This window comes from Bison bison, unplaced genomic scaffold (genome assembly GCF_000754665.1).
Source record: "Bison bison bison isolate TAMUID 2011002044 unplaced genomic scaffold, Bison_UMD1.0 scf7180017864213, whole genome shotgun sequence".
NCBI classification, from domain to species: domain Eukaryota; kingdom Metazoa; phylum Chordata; class Mammalia; order Artiodactyla; family Bovidae; genus Bison; species Bison bison.
Genome location: NW_011494785.1, coordinates 5,799,664 through 5,818,518, shown reverse-complemented (window position 1 = coordinate 5,818,518; position 18,855 = coordinate 5,799,664). Strand labels below are relative to the sequence as shown.

The window sequence follows — 18,855 nt, the reverse complement described above, 5'->3', positions numbered from 1 at the left end:
AAGCTACCCACCCATTAGTACAGAACACGCAGCGTCTGGTGGTAGGCGGCACCACCCGAGAACCCTGGAGCACACTCCCACGGACAGGGGGAGCTACTGCCGACCTCCACTTTGCTTTGGCTTTGCCTCAGAACCAAGCTCACTGCTCAGCACTGAGGTGACTGCACAGGACCCTACAGACAACGTACCTGTGATCCACTGCTCCCACTATGGAAATGTACAGTCTTCCTATTCTGATTCCATTACAACTCACTTCCATTATGTTCTAATTATAAGCCACATTAAATGATACATGGTGTAAAATTAAAAAAAATTAATTCCTCTTCCCACCCAGTAGGAACTCACAGCCAATTTACTCACTAACAAAAAAAGACATTTTTACCTAACCTGGACTCTTCCTTTTCCTGGTTATTTAGTTCTGTCCACCCTGCAAGAACCAATTTCTCTTTTTTTGGTGATGCCAAATGGCTTGCAGGATCTCAGTTCCCTGACCAGGGATTGAACCAGGCCCTCAGGAGTGAAAGCGCCAAGTCCTCACCACTGGACCACAAGGGAACTCCCTGCAAGGACCAATTTAAGTCTACTTCACTGACTACTTACGTATCATTAACACTGAACATGTGTATCATTTAACCTGTGCCTCACAGTTCAATACTTAAATATACACTGTCTTGTACCTATGATTTTGTAGTTTATTATCATTAGTCTGACCTGATTACAAACTATTTGAGCTAGTCCCTTGGTCCTAGACTTATGTCAAGTAAAGACTAAAAAAACACACAAATACTTGACATCAACAGCTGTCACTGTCTCTGTGATGAAGACTCAAAGGATTACAACGTATAACCCGACAACCTTGCTGGGAAGAAGGGACACAAGAAAGGAGGCAACAGAATGAAACTTATTAACAGATTCAGAGGGATTTGTAAAAGTTATCAGCATATTTTGAGGCTACCTCAAATATTTTAAAAAGTTAAAAGAAATAAATAAAATGAGTAGTCCTTTACTGGAAGAGAGTAGGAACACAGGCCAACCACATACACAGGCCAGTAATGAGAACATTTACGGTGCCAGCCTGTGACGGAGGAGACCGCAGAGGAGGGACGGCAAGAGTAAGACCTCAATCACCAGCTCACGCTCACGAGGGGCTTCACCAACGTCTGGATCACAGAACTTTAGATCTGAAAAGGTCAAGGTTAGTCTACCCATCTCATACGAAGAATATGGGACTTAGTAAATTTAGATGACTTGCCCAGGCACAAATAAATTATACAGAAATCAGATTAGAAAGTAGATATTCTGATAAGAAACATTATTACTAAATTCAAAAACATGATTACAATTTCTGAAGTATAATGAATGAAAAATAAGGAATATATGAATGCTTTATTTGCCATCTGCCTCTTTTAGGAAAATCTGCATGCCTAAAACATATACACATCCCCACACCCATCACACCACTCCCAATTCCACCACCATGCCACAAAGAAAATGACAATAATGTCTTGGTTACCATATGCCTCACCCTGTCAGATTAAAGAAAAGCAGCTGATTAAAGGCGTACCTATTCTCATGAGACTAATGTGACACTAATTACACACGACAAGTTGTCATACTTGATAATAAGCCATGTGGAAAACCTAAACCAGTAAAAAGTCTACTGCTGTCAGGATACAAAAGGCTATTTCTTCAGCTAACCCATGACATAGACAGATTCACTGATTTTCTTTTAATCAACCCCCACTCCACCCTGACTTCGAAAAAAAACAGAGCTATACACAGGACCAATGCAGCATAAATCCTGCACTATAAATCCAGAAAAATATTTCAAAGATAAACAAACTTTATCACACTTAAATCCCACCCACCTCAATGTCAAAGAAAGGGTCAGGTGACTCAGCAACCATCATATTCCAGCCCCGGAATGCACTCAAAATGAGTATCAGATCAACAAGCTTAGAAAAGTTTTATGTATGGCCTAGACCTCTGAGAGCAAGAATGTTTTCTAAATCTATGGTTCCCCAAACTGGGGCACATTAGAAGTACCAAGAGAATATTAAACAATAATGAAGCAATAATTAAAGATACAGATTCCCAGGCCCCATGGAGCACCTGGTTCAGCAGGTGTGGGGCAGTGCTCCATGATCTTTGTTTTGACAGGAATGCAGATGTTCAGACTAGACAAGAAAGTCAAGTGAGCATCCACTCAAAGTCCGGGTTCATAGTACTCAGGATCAAACATCTCCTGTTCCTTATAGAAAGACTCGAGAAGAAACTTAAAAAGCGCACATCCCCAGAAAGAGGGAACTGAACCAGAACCTGGGGTCACACAAGACTGGCCTGAAAGCTGACCTGAGATGGTGATACTCCCCAAACTGACCTATGGAGTTAGTGCAATCCCATCAAAATTCCAACTGCCTCTGGGAATGGACAAGACAGTCCTGAAATTCAAACACAACTGCAAAAGACAGAACATGGTCAAAGCAATTTTGAAAAAGAACAAGGTTGAAGGATTACTCATACTTCACAATTTCAAAACTTACTACAAAGCTGTAAGCAGTCAACATAATGTGGTAATGGTGTAAGAACTGACATATAAACAAGTCAAATCTGAGAGCCAGAAATAAACCCATATATTTAAGGTCAACTGATTTTTGATAAGGGTAAAAAGATATTCAATGAAGAAAACTATAGCCTTTACAACAAATGGCGCTGGAACAACTTGATATTCCCACATAAAAGGATGAATCCGGACCCCACACTTCACATAAGAAAATTAATTCAACAGACAATAAGGTGCTACTGTACAGCGCAGGGAACTACACCCAATCTCCTGGGAGAAATCATAATGGAAAAGAACATAAAAAAATAATGTATATATGTATAACTAACTCACTTTGTTGTACAGCAGAAATTAGCACAACATTGTCAATCAACTAACTTCAATTTTTAAAATTTTTTTAAAATTCCTAAATGGTAATAAAAAAATTAATTCAAAATGGATCAAAGATCTAAATTTAAGAGCTAAAAAGTGTAAAGCTCTTAGAAGTAAACCGGTGAAAATGTGTGTGACCCTGGATTAGGCAACTGTTTCTTAGATACAATACCAAAAAACTAGAAATCAAAGAAAACATAAACAAGATTCTATAAAAATTTAAAACTTCTACATGTCCAAGAAAAGACAAAGCACAAAATCGAAGACACCATCTGGAACTATATATATATATCTTTCTTATAAGGGTCTGCTATAAAGAATTCTTACAATTTAACAACAGAAAGACAAATAACCCAATTTTAAAATGGACAAAGTATATGAATATTTCTCCAATTATACAAATGGCCAGTAAGCACATGAAAAGATGTTCGGCATCTTTAGACATTAAGTGAAAGAAAGTGAAGTCGCTCAGTCGTGTCCAACTCTTTGCGACCCCGTGGACTGTCGCCCACCAGTCTCCTCCATCCATGGGATTCTCCAGGCAAGAATATTGCAAATTAAAAGCACAGAGAGCTATCACTGCACACCACCAGGATAGCTATAAGCAAAAAAATATGGACAATAGGGACTGCTCTAGCAGTCCAGTGGCTAGGGGTCTGTGCTCCCAATGAGGGGGCGTGGGTTCAATCCCGGGTCAGGGAACTAGACACCACATGCCTCAACTCCTGCACTCGGCCAACTAGGGCCCTGTGCTGCCAGATCAGTGAAGAATATTTTAAAACAAACAGCAAATTTGGTAAAGAAGCAGAGAACGGGAACCCTCATGTACTGCTGGTGGGAACAGTACAGCCGCTTTAGAACACAGCTTAGTAGTTTCTAACAAAGCTAAACATACTCTTACCATAAGACCTAGCAATCATGCTCCTTTGTATTATCCAAGTGAGTTAAAAACTTACATATATACAAAAGCTGCACAGGATGTTTATCAGAGTTTTATATGTAACTGCCAAAACTTGGAAGTAACCAAGATGTTCTTCAATAGGTGAATGGATAAACAAACTGTGGTACATCCACACAATGAAATATTACTCAGCAATAAAAAGAAATGAGCTATCACAAGGAGATACCACTTCTTATTCATTAGGAGAACTGCGACAAAAGGGCAGAAAACAGCAATGTTGGTGAGGGTGTGGTGAAATCAGAACCCCTGTGCACTGCTGACCGGACGGTAAAATAACGCAGCAACTGGGGGGGAAAGGCTGGCACGTCCTCAGAACACTTAAATGTAGGATGGCCCAGCCATTTCATAACTGGCTATCTGCCCAAGAGAACGGCAAGCTGACACTCAGACCATTCATGCACCGATTCCCATCACTGCGTTATTCACCACCGTCAAAGTAGAGATAACCCAATGTCTACCAGCCAGATGAATGGGTAAACAAAACAAGCTTTCTACACACAAGGCAACATGAGTCAGCCTTAAAAAGGAGTAAAAGTCTGAAAAACGCTGCAACACAGGTGACCCTTATAGACACGACGCTAAGCAAAACAAGCTGGACACAATAGGACAGACACTGTGCGATTTCACTCCAATGAGACTCAGAGACCGGAGGAGAACAGTGTGTGCTGAGGCGGGGACGGGTGAGTAGAATGGGGGATTAGTGTTTTAACAGCTGAATGAATATCCAGCCAGCACCACGACGACATGCATTCGACAGTCACATTACTAATTAGCAGACACGAACCTACTCTCCTTCCTAAGACACGTCTTATTGAATCCCTATTAATGACTACAACATCAAGGTGCTCTGTATTAACACAAGCAAAGTTGAACGTAACAAGTTCTTACTTGGGATCACATACACAAATCAGCGGGACTTCTGCTAGTCAGAATATATATAACGTTGAACTTATTCAACACGAACTAATGGAGTCCAGTCGAGCTGACAACTTCTGGAAAAGCACAGAGTTAACTATTTAAGGAGAAGTTATGTACCCAGCACATGACTCACTGAGGAAAAAATGAAAGCCATTTCATGTGACAGAAATCTTGAGTAATGATAGGGCCACCTTCTTTAGCCTCCTCTTCTCACACCTATTGCTTCATGAACTTGGAACCAAACCCTAACCACACTGCACCACTGCACGCTGCAGAGGCTCTATTTGTAGGAGCACGCGAAGAAGGGAGCTCTCCTCAGGCTTTAGGTAACCAACTGGAGAGCAAGGCAGCAGAGAGAGCGATTAGAGCCCAAGTTCCCCCACCCCCACCCCGAAGAGGTTAGCACACACATTTGCATACGATACTGTGTACTTGGGCTTAAGGAAACAATACAAGGATAACAACCAAATTTCAAAACCAAAACAGAAACATCAAAGCAGGTAAACCTCTCAGATCCTACAAGATTTGGGTAGGAAAAAAGTTCTATGCTCAAGCAGAAGGAAAAAAAAAGATTAACACAAGCTTATATAGATGCGTAGGTCTTTACAAACTTAATAAATCACAGGGCTTGAAAAGGCCTGGTTTTTGTGGACCATGAAGTTTGTTACAGTTAAAAAATATTGTGAATAAGTGGAATCTGGGTAGATGGGAACATATGTATGTATTTGAGTAACCAACTCATCTAGTTTGCCCGGGACTTTCCCAGTTTTACTCAAGCCTGTGCAAACTGGACAGCTGGTCACCCTAATGTGCACACAGGGCAGATACACTAATGAGGACAGGAGTCTAGGCTGCAATAATAAAGCGGTGGCTTCAGCAACTTAACCCAAAGGTGCCCCCCTCCTGTGTGCGCCGTATCTAATCTGGGGACTGGAGGCAAGAAGCCTGTGCCCTACAGTGACTCAGCAGCCCCGCCTGAGGGTGGCGGTGCTCTCCGGAGACTGTATCCTCAGGAACACTCCTTCCCCTTGAATCAGCCTACACACACCACAGGCAAGGGAAGCACAGGGAGAAGGCACACTGGCCCTTAAATGCCACAGCCTGGCAGTGACACAGGCCCCGACACCCGAGTTTCACCGGCTGGGACCAGTCTAATGGCCCTGCTTAGATGCAATTTCCTTCATGCCTCAGATAGAAAGGGAAGCAGGTCTGGGGAATCATCAGGAACCACTGTCACAGGAAATCCAGAAAAACATCCACTTCTGCTTCACTGACTATGCAAAAGCCTGTGACTGTGTGGATCACAAGAAACTGGAAAATTCTTAAAGAGATGGGAATACCAGACCACCTTACCTGCCTCCTGAGAAATCTGTATGTAGGTCAAGAAGCAACAGTTAGAACTGGACATGAAACAACAGATGGTTCAAAATTGGGAAAGGAGTACAACAAGGCTGAATATTGTCACCTGCTTATTTAATATATGCAGAGTAATTCAAGCGAAATCCTGGGCTGGATAAATCACAGGCTGGAATCAAGATTGCTGCGAGACACATCAACAACCTCAGATATGCAGATAACACCACCCTAAAGGCAAAAAGTATACGAACTAAAGTCTCTTGATGAGGATGAAAGAGGAGAGTGAAAAAGCTGGCTTAAAACTCAACATTCAAAAAACCAAGATCATGGCATCTGGTCCCACCACTTCATGGCAAACAGATAGGGAAAAGTGGAAACACTGACAGATTTTATTTTCTTGGGCTCCAAAATCACTTCGGACAGTGCTGCAGCCATGAAATTAAAGATGCTTGCTCCTTGGAAGGAAAGCTATGACAAACCTAGACAGCGTATTAAAAACCAGAGACATCACTTTACCAACGAAGTTTTGTTGAGTCAAAGCTATTGTTTTTCCAGTAGTCATGTACGGATGTGAAAGCTGGACCATAAAGAAAGCTGAGTGCTTAAGAATGGATGCTTTTGAACTGTGGTGCTGGAGAAGACTCTTGAGAGTCCCTTGGATCAAACCAGTCAATCCTAAAGCATATCAACCCTGAATATTCATTGCAAGGACTGATGCTGAAGCTCCAATACTTTGGCCACCTGATATAAAGAGCCGACTCACTGGAAAAGACTGTGATGCTGGGAAAGACTGAGGGAATGAGGAGAAGATGGGTTAACAGATGATGAGATGGTTAGATGGCATCCCTGACTCAACAGACATGAGTTTGAGCAGCTCCGGGAGGTAGTGAAGGACAGGAAAGCCTAGTGTGCTGAGGTCCACGGGCCTGCAGAGTCAGACACGACTTAGCACCGGAACAACGGTCACGGGGCAACTCAGCTCAAGTGAAAAACTAACAGGACTAAGAATGGCTCACGGACAGTCTAAAGCAACAGCAGCCAGGAGACGCAACAGGTAATGGGGTCTTCTGTGGGGGAGACTGAGGGAAAAAGAGCACCTGTGGGTTCCTGCTGTGAGAGGTAATGTAAGGAAGGGCAGCGTGCTTGTGGCCTTCAAATTACATGATGGAGAACACAGGAAAAGAAGGAGAAAAGTCAGGAGACATTTCTTTCAAATCCTGAGGCAGGATTTAAAGGAAAATGGGAGAATCATCACAAAACTGTAACGGTTAATAATAGTAGACAAAGAAAGAGGGAAAGAAAGAGGAAGGAAGCAGAGATGAGAGTTAAAGGATGACTCTAATGTTTCAAGCCTGGAGAGCAGGTGGTTAAGACTCTGCATTTCCAATGCAGGGGGTGTGGGTTCAATTCCTGATCTGGGAACTGAGATCCCACCTGCCGCATGGCATGGCCAAAAGAAAGGAAGCAATTATCTGAAAAAAGACCAATTAGTCTGTCTGGGACTTACTCACTTGGCTGAATCTGGGGTGCTGAGGTCAACACTGAAAAATTACTATGCCTGCTATGCTAACTGAGATTCTACTGACAATGACCTCAATCAGGTGTTACATGAAACAAGGGATGGCTTTCACGGCACGTAAACTGGAGGGGTGGGCGGCTGGGAGGGGTGGGCTGCAGGAGCCCCAGCGTCCCTGTGTGTGCCCAGCATGACAACTGAAGGCGAACATCCTCTGATCGAGCCCTCTCCACGGCTGGCAATGAAATAACTAGGCAGGTGCAGCGGCCACATGACTGCTCGCTCCTTTTTGGTTCTGCAGTTTGACTCTGGACAATTTACAAAGGTAAATAACCGTTAGAGGAGGGGGGAAGCAACATGCAGAACGGCTCTTCACTACCCTCTCTACAAATCATGTGCTGAAAAAAAAAAAAAATCATGTGCTGAGTTACCAGACCCACTGCAGGTTGAGCACATGCAGACAGATGGCAGATGCCACCCAGCACCCGTGTACAGGGCGTGTGCCTGCCAAGAGTCAGGTATCGTTCTCCCAGCCTATTTATTATATTGGGAATACTGGGACTTCCTGGCAGTCCAGTGCTTAGGACTCTGCACTTTCAATTTGAGGTCGGCAGGGTGGGGGCAGGTAGATCCAATATAACCAGTAAACCAGTATACAGTATAACCAGTACAGTTATACTGGTCACTGAAATGATGCAATTGACTGAAAATTACAGATATCACTGAAGTATGATATGTAGTGAGGCTTGCTAAAAGCGAAATTATGTTTTGTGAAGCTGCTTTTGAAAATACGACCTCAAGTTAGGTGTGAGAGAAACAACTGTAAAAGATCAGAGGGGAAAAAACCATGAAAATCTAGAACGTCTCTTCACTGAAACTACAAGTGCTTCTGCGCGCTTTCTCCACTTTAAGCATAAATTTTAAAGTGCACGTAACAGGTATGGAAGTACAGCCTATGGAGAAAGAGGACCTGGAATTCCAACCAGCAGACTCATATTCAGAAGAAAACTGCCTTACCATACAGCAAAATTACCAAGTAAATGTACATTTATTAACATTTTAATTGCAATTTCTTATAACCACCACTTTGTTTAGAATTCCTTCTTGCCTTGACTTCTTCAGTAAAAGCCCTACTACCAGTGTGAGGGACCTGGATAAAAGGGGTCCTATGGTAAACCAAAAACTGTGTCGCAGTCTACCAATGCTTGAAAAGATGGAAACATTCAGACATGCAATAATGGAGACACAATACAGAAACATGTAAACATGATAAAATGGTGGGGAAAAAGATCACCATAATCACTGTAACCACTTATCACAACTATTTGAAAACCTTGCAGTAGTGCTCACTCGTGTCCACTTTTTGTGACCCCATAGACGGCAGCCCGCCAGGCTCCTCCGTCCATGGGATTCTCCAGGCAAGAACACTGGAGTGGGTTGCCATTTCCTTCTCCAGGGATCTTCCTGATCCAGGGGTCAAACCCATGTCTCTCTAATCTCCTGCGTGGCAGGCGGGTTCCTCACTACTAGTGCCACCTGGGAAGCTCTTAACAACTATGTGAACACTGAGCAATATCGGAAGACAACACAAAGTAAGACAGCTGCTGAGTTTGGTGAAATAATAAATTAAATACTTGAAATATTATGTAAATATTTAAACAATAAATAAAATTTTAGTAGGAAAAAAATTTTCTTTTATGGTGTCTTCGAAGCTATTTTGATATAATTTTGTGTAAACAGCTACTGAGCTCAGTGAATTCAAAATATGATTCAATGTTTAAAACCCAACACACCCTCGAATTATGCGTCAGCGTTTACAGGCTCTGCTAAGGCGTCTCTGGTCATCCCTGTGGTTGGAATGGCCACAGGAGCCCATCTTTTCCGAATCACAACAGGAAACTTTCTTGAGCTAAAATAGCAGCAGATAAGAACTACCTCCATAGCTACAGTAAAATCTGTGATGAGAATATTTAAGAAGATGATGTTATATATTAATGAGGAAGACTAATTCAGACTCTAATAAGCTTTGTCTGCCAAGTTAAAATATACACAACTCCACAATACAAAGAATTGTGCTAAAAACTCTCTAAGCCTGAGAGATTAATCCCGTTTAAATCTAACATCCTCACTACTATATAAAGAATAGATAAAGAAGGACCTGCTGTACAGCACAGAGAACTATGCTCAGTATTTCATAACAACCTAGAAGATGGAAGAGTCTGAAAAAGAACTGACATGTGTCTATAACCGAATCACTGCTGCACACCTGAAGCTAACACAGCACTGTAAATAAACTACACTTCGATCAAAAAAACTTAATATCCTTGAAAAAACATAATTCTAAGAGCTTGTTATAAACTTCAAAAATAATTATTTAATTCTAATCTATATCCTGTTAAGTAGGAAATCTCTAAAGGCAGATGTAGTTCTATTTATTACATGTATTTAGTATGTTTTTTACCTCTACGAATGGCAATCATTCAAAATATTGAGCTCGTGGGCCTCCCCTGGTGGTCCAGGGGTTAAGAATCCATGCTTCCACTGCAAGGGGCACAGGTTCAATCCCTGGTTAGGGAACTAAGATCTCTTAAACCAAGTGGTGCAACCAAAAAAAAAAATCAAGTTGTTAAAAAAAAATTAAAAGTCATGCTTCTGGGAATGGATCAGGGGTTGGGAAGGGACAGAGTGAAGGGTTAGTCTTTAAGAGCTGACAGCATTATTCAGACTCACAGCCACAGCTATACAGTGCTGAGACCCACATTTTGGTACACATTAATTATTACTACTTAATTCAACCACAAGCCAAAGACGATACCTTGGGGTGAGGAAGCAGGCTGCTCCTGCAGCTTCTCCTGAGAGAGGAGTCCCAAGTAGCTGAGAACCACGTACTTCGTTTCATAGTGAAATCCTAGAGGCACGGTAGTTGAGGACGCCATGGGGGTGGCCGGCAGAGCTCCGAAAATGTCTACTTACAGATGTACAAAACCTAAAACCAGAAGAGTATTTTTTTAGGGTACAGTTCATTACACGCCAGGATGTCCCGGGTGGCCCATGGCTGGGAATCCACCTTGCAACGCAGGGGACTTGGTTCCATCCCGGGCGGGGAACTAAGAGGCCACATGCCTCAGGGGCAACTGAGCTCACAACACAACTAGAGCCCAACTCCAGAGTCCCTGCGCTGTACCGGAATATCCTGAGTGCCGCAACTGAGACGTGATGCAGTCAAGTAAACACAGAGTTTCTTTTTTAAAGTTTGCTACATGCCAATACATTCTCCCATTAATGCCAATCATTCAACTAATACCAAAATACCAGACATCTCTCAGACTTATCCTTGGTAATCTTTAAAAAACGTAACTTCAGTTTACTTACAGTAGGAATGCATGTATTCAGATTTCAGGTCAAAAGCACACTTCCCTTTCTATCTCCCCCAGTTACCCTACTTTCACCTGTGTGGCAAGAACAGCAGCTCTGCCCTCTCTTTATGCTGCACCACGCCCCCAGCCAGTACGTCTCATTCTCCTACTATTAAAGCCTTCATATTCCAGCAGGGTCCATGGTGCACAGCTGCAGGTGACATCTCTCGTTTCCTCCACAGCTTCGTGTGCCATACAACTAGTCTGAGCCCGAGCAGTGAGAGAAGCAGCTGTGTGTGCAGTGGGGTGGTGGCGGGTCCTCTCCTTGCAGACTTCCTCTCACCTCCTCTCTGGACTTGAAATGTGACGATGGCAGACACCTCCAGGGGGCAGCACAAGACAGGAGAGACCTGGGCCCCTGAATGACGCTGCAGAGCACAGCCGCTCTGCCCACTTTTACTGCCCGCCTCTGAACTCTTCCTCAAGTCAATTTTATTCTGATTCTCTTCAGGAGGTACTTTAACTTGTACCCTAATCAGTGCGAGTCCAAGTCCACTTCTCCACCTGGACCCAACTGTTTACCTACCACGTACCCCTGTTTTAAAGACCTATTCTTTTGGCAACTTTCAAATATATCATGCAGAATTATATATACTATGTTCACCAGGCTGTAAGTTACAAACTCAGGATTTATTTATATCATAATCAGTTTGTATCTTTTAACTCCTACTATGTATCTTAATAGTCACTGCAAACCAAAGTGTTTTATTAAGGTTTCCAAATAATTGTTTTCTACTTAAAGCAATGATACAGACTATTTTAAGATCTTAAGAAATAACTTATAAAAGAAAAACATTCAGATAACCCATAACAGGAAAAAGAGACAGGGAATGTTGACAAAATATAAGATCTGTACTGCTGCTGCTGCTAAGTTGCTTCAGTCGTGTCCAACTCTGTGTGACCCCATAGACGGCAGCCCACCAGGCTCCCCCGTCCCTGGGATTCTCCAGGCAAGAACACTGGAGTGGGTTGCCATTTCCTACTCCAATGGATGAAAGTGAAAAGTGAAAGTGAAGTCGCTCAGTCTGTCCAACTCTTCTCGACCCCATGGATTGTAGCCCACCAGGCTCCTCCATCCATGGGATTTTCCAGGCAAGAGTACTAGAGTGGGGTGCCATTGTACTAAACTAAGATAAATGAATAAACAACGAAACAAAGTATGGAGAATTTGAAATACACAGAATAAAAGGATGACTATATAGAGAGATTAAAAAGAATGAACATAAAAGTCTGGTTTCAAGGGGAGAAAGGAGTCTGAGAACAGAGACAAAAGGTCTGACAATTCTTGAATTTTGTCACAATGAAAGAGACTTAAGCATGCTTACATTCAGTGAAAGCCAATTAGAAATAAAAAGAAAGCAAGGAATAAATTAGTGAGTAAAGTTCCGAAAGAGAGGAGAACAGAGGAAATCAATAACAAAATTTAACCTTTGAAAAGTCTCAGTTGTTTTTGTTAAGAGGAAATAAGAAGTACTCATCTTCTGAATAATGCTTTAAATTTAAAAAAAAAAAGAATTTTCTAGAATTTGTTATAATCAAATTTCTTGTATTTATCCAGGCACCCCAATGCAGCACTATTTACAATAACCAAGCCATGGAAGCAACCTAATGTCCACTGACAGAGGAATGGATAAAAATGATGTGGTGTTTACACAGACACACACACACGTGTGCATGCATGGACTGGAATATTACTCAGCCATAAAAAAGAATGAAATAATGCCATTTGCAGCAACACAGATGCACCTAGAGATTACTACACTAAGTGAAATAATTCAGAAAGAGGAAGACTAATGGCATATGACATTACACGTGGAATCTAAAATAAAGACACAAATGAGCTCGTCTACGAAACAGAAACAGGCTGGCAGTGGCCGAGGGGCGGAGGGAGGGGCGGGCTGGATCGGGACTGTGGGGTTTGCAGATGCGAACTACACTATAATGGATCAACAACAAGGTCCTAGTGTACAGCGCGAGGAAGCATGTTCCCCGTGATAAATCACGATGGAAAAGAATGTGTACGTGTGCACAGCAATCACTCTGATGTACAGCAGAAATTACCGCATAGAACACCTGACTGGTTCAGTTGGGAAAAGAGTACAAGGCTGTATATTGTCACCCTGCTTATTTAACTTCTATGCAGAGTACATCATGTGAAATGCCATGCTGGATGAATCACAAGCTGAAATCAGGATTGCTGGGAGAACTACCAACAACCTCAGATATGCATATACCACTCAAATAGAAGAACTGAAGAGGAATAAAGCCTTTTGATGGGAGTGAAAAAGGAGAGTGAAAAAGCTGGCTTAAAACTCAACATTCAAAAAACTAAGATCATGGCGTTTGGTCCCATCACTTCATGGCAAATGGAAGGGGGAAAAGTGAAAACAGATTTTATTTTCTGGGACTTCAAAATTACTTCGGACGGCGACTGCATCCATGAAATTAAAAGACACTTGATCCTTGGAAGGAAGGCTATGATAAACCTAGACAGCATATTAAAAAGCAGAGACATCACTTTGCCGACAAAAGTCCATCTAGTCACAGCTATGTTTTTCCAGTAGTCATGATGGATGTGAAAGCTGGACCATAAACAAGGCTGAGCGCTGAAGAATTAATGCTTTCAAACTGTGGTGCTGGAGAAGACTCTTGAGAATCCCTTGGACTGCAAGGAGAACAAAGCAGTCAATTCTAAAGGAAATCAACCCTGAATATTCACTGGAAGGACTGATGCTGAAGCTCCAATACTTTGGCCACTTGATGCAAAGAGCCAATTCATTGGAAAAGACCCCGATGCTGGGAAAGATTGAAGGCAAAAGGAGAAGGGGGTGAAGGAGGATGAGATAGTTAGACAGCATCACCTATTCAACGAACATGAATTTGAGCTAACTCCAGGAGATAGTGAAGGACAGGAGCCTGGTGTGCTGCAGTCCATGAGGTCGAAAAGAGCTGGACTGACTTAGCTACTGAACAACAACAGAAATTCCACAATATTGGGAATCCCCTGGTGGTCCAGTGGTTAGGATTTGGCGCTTTCACTGCCCTGGCCCAGGTTCAATCCCTGGTTGGGGAACTAGATCCCACAAGCCACATGGTGTGGGAAGAAAAGAGAAAGAAATTAACACAACATTGTAAATCAACTATACTACAATAAAATGAATTCTTGGAAAAATTCCTTATATTTATCAGAAATCCACATCTCTGAAGACACTTTTAATTACACACCAGCCCAGACGCTACACACAAAGCATCTAGGATTTTTAATCTAGTGCTCTTCAAATTTCCTTGGAAATCCCAACTGCCTAACCATAAATGCCATAAAGCTGACCAGAGTTGGACATGACTTGGCGACTGAACAACGAATGCCATCTTAGTCATGATTTCATAATTCCCCACCTTCCAAACTCTGCATCCTGTTCACAGTGAAGTCCTCAGCTGTAGCGTACATGTCAGTAGCCATACACCCACACGGCTGATGAATGACTATTACACTTAACGATTCACACTAAGGAAGAAGACAGTCACACACATTTAAGTCATTTCAGTTTAGCACACAGTCTTTAAGCTTCACATGTGTCTTTGACGTCCTAAACACAGCACACCCACAGGTTAAAACATCCGTGCCAGTTTCAGAGCAGTGGAGCAGCTCGTTCAGGTGATGGCGCAGGCAGACCTCAGAAACACGACTATGTGTCTACAACACGGGGAATACGGCCCATTTTTATAACAGCTGTAAATGGAGTAAACCTTTAAAACCTTGGAATCACTATGCTGTGTAACTGTAACATAATATCGCACATCAACTTCAATTAAAAAGACACGCTATTTTATGTCCGGTGCACTTGTATTCAGTTACAATTTCTCAAAGGTACTGAGGACATGCCGAGTGCATACTCCACAGCCCTGCTGCTGGATGCTTTGGGAACAGGGCAGCCACTCCCTCTGCCACACTCTATGCAGACTGAAGTCAGCATGCCGAACCAAGGGCTCCCGCGTTTCTAACACATACCACAAATTCCCCTTGCACGAGACCTCCACTGCTGAAGGACTGTCACAGAAGATGTCACAGAAATCCTCCACACCGGAAGGAAAAAGTAGCAGTCTCAACTTTATTAATGGAGAGACAGAAGTAGACAATTTATCTGCCGAAAATCAGAAGAGCTGGTGAACAGCACAACCAGCTGGCGGAGAGCACTCTCCTCCGTTCTGACCTCGCAGGCCTGCTCCCTTCCAACACACACCCGGCAGCGTTCGGGCAGCGTTCGGGTGGGCGTGAGAGGACACAAAAGTGAAAACACTCCCACTGATGACAACGGGAAGAAACGGGAGAAAAACAAGGCAAGGTCCCAAATATCAGACGCCCATAGTACCAAAAGAAGCAATTTTGTCAATTTTCAGAATGGGGTGGTGGCGGGGAGGGAGAGGACAGGCTAAAGGAAAAGGAAACACGCTCTGAGCCCAGCAGCTAGTCTTCCTGGAAGCAGGGGCCATGCTCAGGTCCAGTCCGCTACTACCTCATCCACCAGGGGACGTTCCTGTCTGAGACAGCACAAGCCTCTTTCCAATGATGAGAAAGACACAGCCACTTTTACTCTTTACGTTCCATCTAGAACACCTAATTCAAATTAGGTGTAAGTATTCTTGGTGTCAAGAAATGATTAAACACAAGAATGATCTTCAATATAAAAACTCCTGTTTTTTGCACAATTCTAACAAGCTATTGAATACAGCTGTATTGCCCAGCCGTTTCTTTCTCTGCCTTACATCTTAAGTTTGCTCGTCTCTCAAGTTACAGGTAGCTGTCAGCCAGATGGATGGCCTGAGGAAGCTCAGGGTAACTTAATCCGTGTTTATACATAGGCAATCCACCTATGTTTATACATAGGTGGGTTTATACAGTGTCAAACCCACAATTTCACAATAAACAGTTTGCTTTCCCTAAAACTGGATTTCTACTATGAAGACCAGTGCAAATGCCAGGACAGCAGTGTAGGAATTGGGTATTTTGTATGAAGGGTAGCCAGAATGCCTACAGCAACCATTAGATTCTGCGTTAAAATCTTATGAAAAGCAAACCTGCAGCAACTCAGGTGTCTTGCAGTTGTTTCCCAACCTTGTCTCATCATGACCACCTTGGCTGCTATTACAGACAAACTTCTAACACCAACCTCAGAAATACTGACTTAGAATATCACACCTATATTGTATTTCTTAACCCCACAGAACCCTTAACACAAACACAATTACAATTTAACACGATGTATTACATTATTTTCGGAAGCTTTGTTTTTAAGACCATTTCCTCCCACCAAAATAAAATGGTAACCTTATTATATTGTTAAATACTCCCATATGGAGTTGAGTAGATCTATAATCTCAGTTTATAAAGAGAAATGTGAGAGTCCACAGACAGTTCAGTTACAAACGAAAACACTGCAGTTTTAAACATTAACAGACTTTCTGATTCCCAGACTCCAGTCCCATTGGTGGTTTGAGTAGACTTTTTTTTAAAGCTCCAGAAATGAACATGAACTCCAATAACTTCGTTTTTTTCTTTTTAACTTCATCTTTTTAATCCATACTTTATTAGTTCTTACAGAATTCCAGAACTTTCTCCCAAAGGAAATTTACATAATCCTAATATTGTGAAACTGCAGAAATTTCACTGGGTCCAACTGAGAAGCTCAACTACGCATTTCATTTTAAAATTCAGCAGACACTAAATTATTTTAGTGTACAACTGGAACACACCTAATTGAAGAGGCCAGTTCAATCCCGTGTTAAGAGCCATCCACAAACGTCTCCACGCAGCAGCTGGCAAACGAAGATAATGTGCTTACAGAGTAACGCCTCACTCTCTCTCTCCCCACAAACATGTAGTTTGACTTTCACAGTAAGTAATCAGGCTTCCCATGTATGCGGATAACGTGCATAAAAGGGAGAGGTAACTGTCAGCTTCTCTGCTCCACTCCTAAGTATATGACAGAGAAAAGAAAACACACACTCTCCTGGCAAAAACAAGTTCACATGAATGGTCACGGCAGCAGTATGTAACAGTCAAACTGTGGAAATAATTCCCCATTAACTGATGAATCTGTAAAATGTGGTCTATTCATACGCTGCATATTATGTGGCCATAAAAAGGAATGAATTGCCAATACCTGCTACAACATGGAAATAAAAAAAAAAAGCTAGTCACAAAACCCCACATATTGTATAATTCTGTTCCTATGAAATATCCAGAACTGGCAGATCTACAGAGACAGAACCTAAAACAGATCTGCCTGGGTAGGAGAGTGTGGGGATACAGAATGACTGCTGCCAGGTAGAGAGTTTCTCTTGTGGCTGCTAAAAACTGCAGTGATAGTTCTACAGTCCGTGACTACACACGTGAACGGCTTGATGGTACCTCAATAAAGCTGTTTTAAAAAAAAATCAGCTACTCTGAAAATAGCCCCCTCCCTTCAACCCTGTTAATACGTATTAATTAATAACTCTTGGTGAACACTCATGTGGAATAAGATATGCGTCAAAATCAAGTTTGAAAAACCACGATTTTAACTGTGGCAGGACCACAGTTAGAACTTGTTTTGCATGTCTAAAATGTTTCAGAAAAGAAACATATTCCTAAAACAATCATTATTATTGCAAATCACCCGTCCTAAAAGCTTAGCCGAATAAGATACGAAGTAAATGTTGAGTAACTGATGTGCTAACGAGCACCTTTTCTTTACCAAACAGGTTGGACTCAACCACATGTATCCTTCAGCTGAACTCAGCTACGGGGATACAGGACGGCATAAGTAAATTCATCATTTGAAAAAGAAAAAAAACAACTGAGAATGGTACCTAACCAATCAGAGTAAAAGGATTTCAAAGTCCCTAACGGTCTATTATCAAGCGAAGCAAATTCCACAATGGTTTAAATATTTGCAATTTACGGTGTTTAAGTTTATCCAGCTGCGTATGTGAGGTATCAACAGTTCACTATCAACACAAACACTTGCTTAATTTTCTGGGTGACTGAAGAAAAAAAAAAAGAAGGTACTAGAAGGGTGTGGCAACTCATCCAAGGTCACACAACAAGTCAGGGCATAGACCAGCATTCTGGTTTGGACCAAACCTCCCGGGGAAATCGCACTGACAGTTTCGCAGGACTTGTTTGTTTTGCTCCAAATAGTAAAGTTAAAAAAAAAAAAAAAAGGAAGGCGGGAGGGGACCGTCTGTTTCGCTTAAAACTTGCAGAGACAACAAGCTGGCCCCGCGAGGAACGGCGCTCGTGCGGGCAGCGGGCAAACTCCGCAGGGCGGCGGCCAGGGCCCAGGACCTGCGGGCAAGCCTAGGCCTGGAAAGTTCGAGCACGAAGGAAAAACACTCAGGGACGCCCTGGGATGGTGGGAGAAAGACCAAAGGGAGAGACCACCTAGCGCGAACCGTGTGTCTCCACGGGTGGGGAAACTGAACATGTGAAATAATGTAACAGCAAATGACAGCGGCGTCCGAGCCGCCGGGAGAGGGACCGTGAACCTCAGAGAGAAGCCGCGACCCGGCTGGCGGGGGGGGGGGCAAGACTCGAGCCCCGCGCACGCACCCCTCGCCCGAGGCCCACCCTCGCCCAGGCAAGTCTGCGGGGCAGCGGGCTGGCCTCGCGCCCTCAGCTTCTCACTCTTTCGTCTCCCGCGTCGGCCTCTGGACACCTCCGGCGGCGCTGGGAGAGGGCCCGGCGCGGCCTGCCCGCGACCCTACTCCCCTC

General features: G+C 42.9%; 1 protein-coding gene and 1 non-coding gene across 8 annotated transcripts in view; one reads left to right on the top strand and one right to left on the bottom strand.

The window, feature by feature from the left end:
* The window catches only part of BCL2L13 (BCL2-like 13 (apoptosis facilitator)), a 50,566-nt gene that overhangs the window by 31,524 nt on the left and 187 nt on the right, over positions 1 to 18,855 (bottom strand). For 6 of the 7 annotated variants that reach the window (XR_825683.1, XM_010845059.1, XM_010845060.1 and 3 more), the window contains exons 1-2: positions 18,769 to 18,854; positions 10,502 to 10,672 (exon numbers count right to left, since the gene is read on the bottom strand). Coding sequence is in view for 5 of the 7 variants with exons in the window: in XM_010845059.1 (XP_010843361.1) it covers positions 10,502 to 10,622 (121 nt within the window). In the remaining 2 variants the exon portion in view is untranslated. Of the gene's footprint in view, positions 1 to 559; positions 567 to 10,501; positions 10,673 to 18,768; position 18,855 lie in introns of those variants that run through there. The other variant, XM_010845063.1, reaches the window with a different exon arrangement.
* TRNAE-UUC lies at positions 14,104 to 14,175 on the top strand. Its single transcript has one exon. It is a non-coding gene; the product is annotated as a tRNA-Glu (tRNA).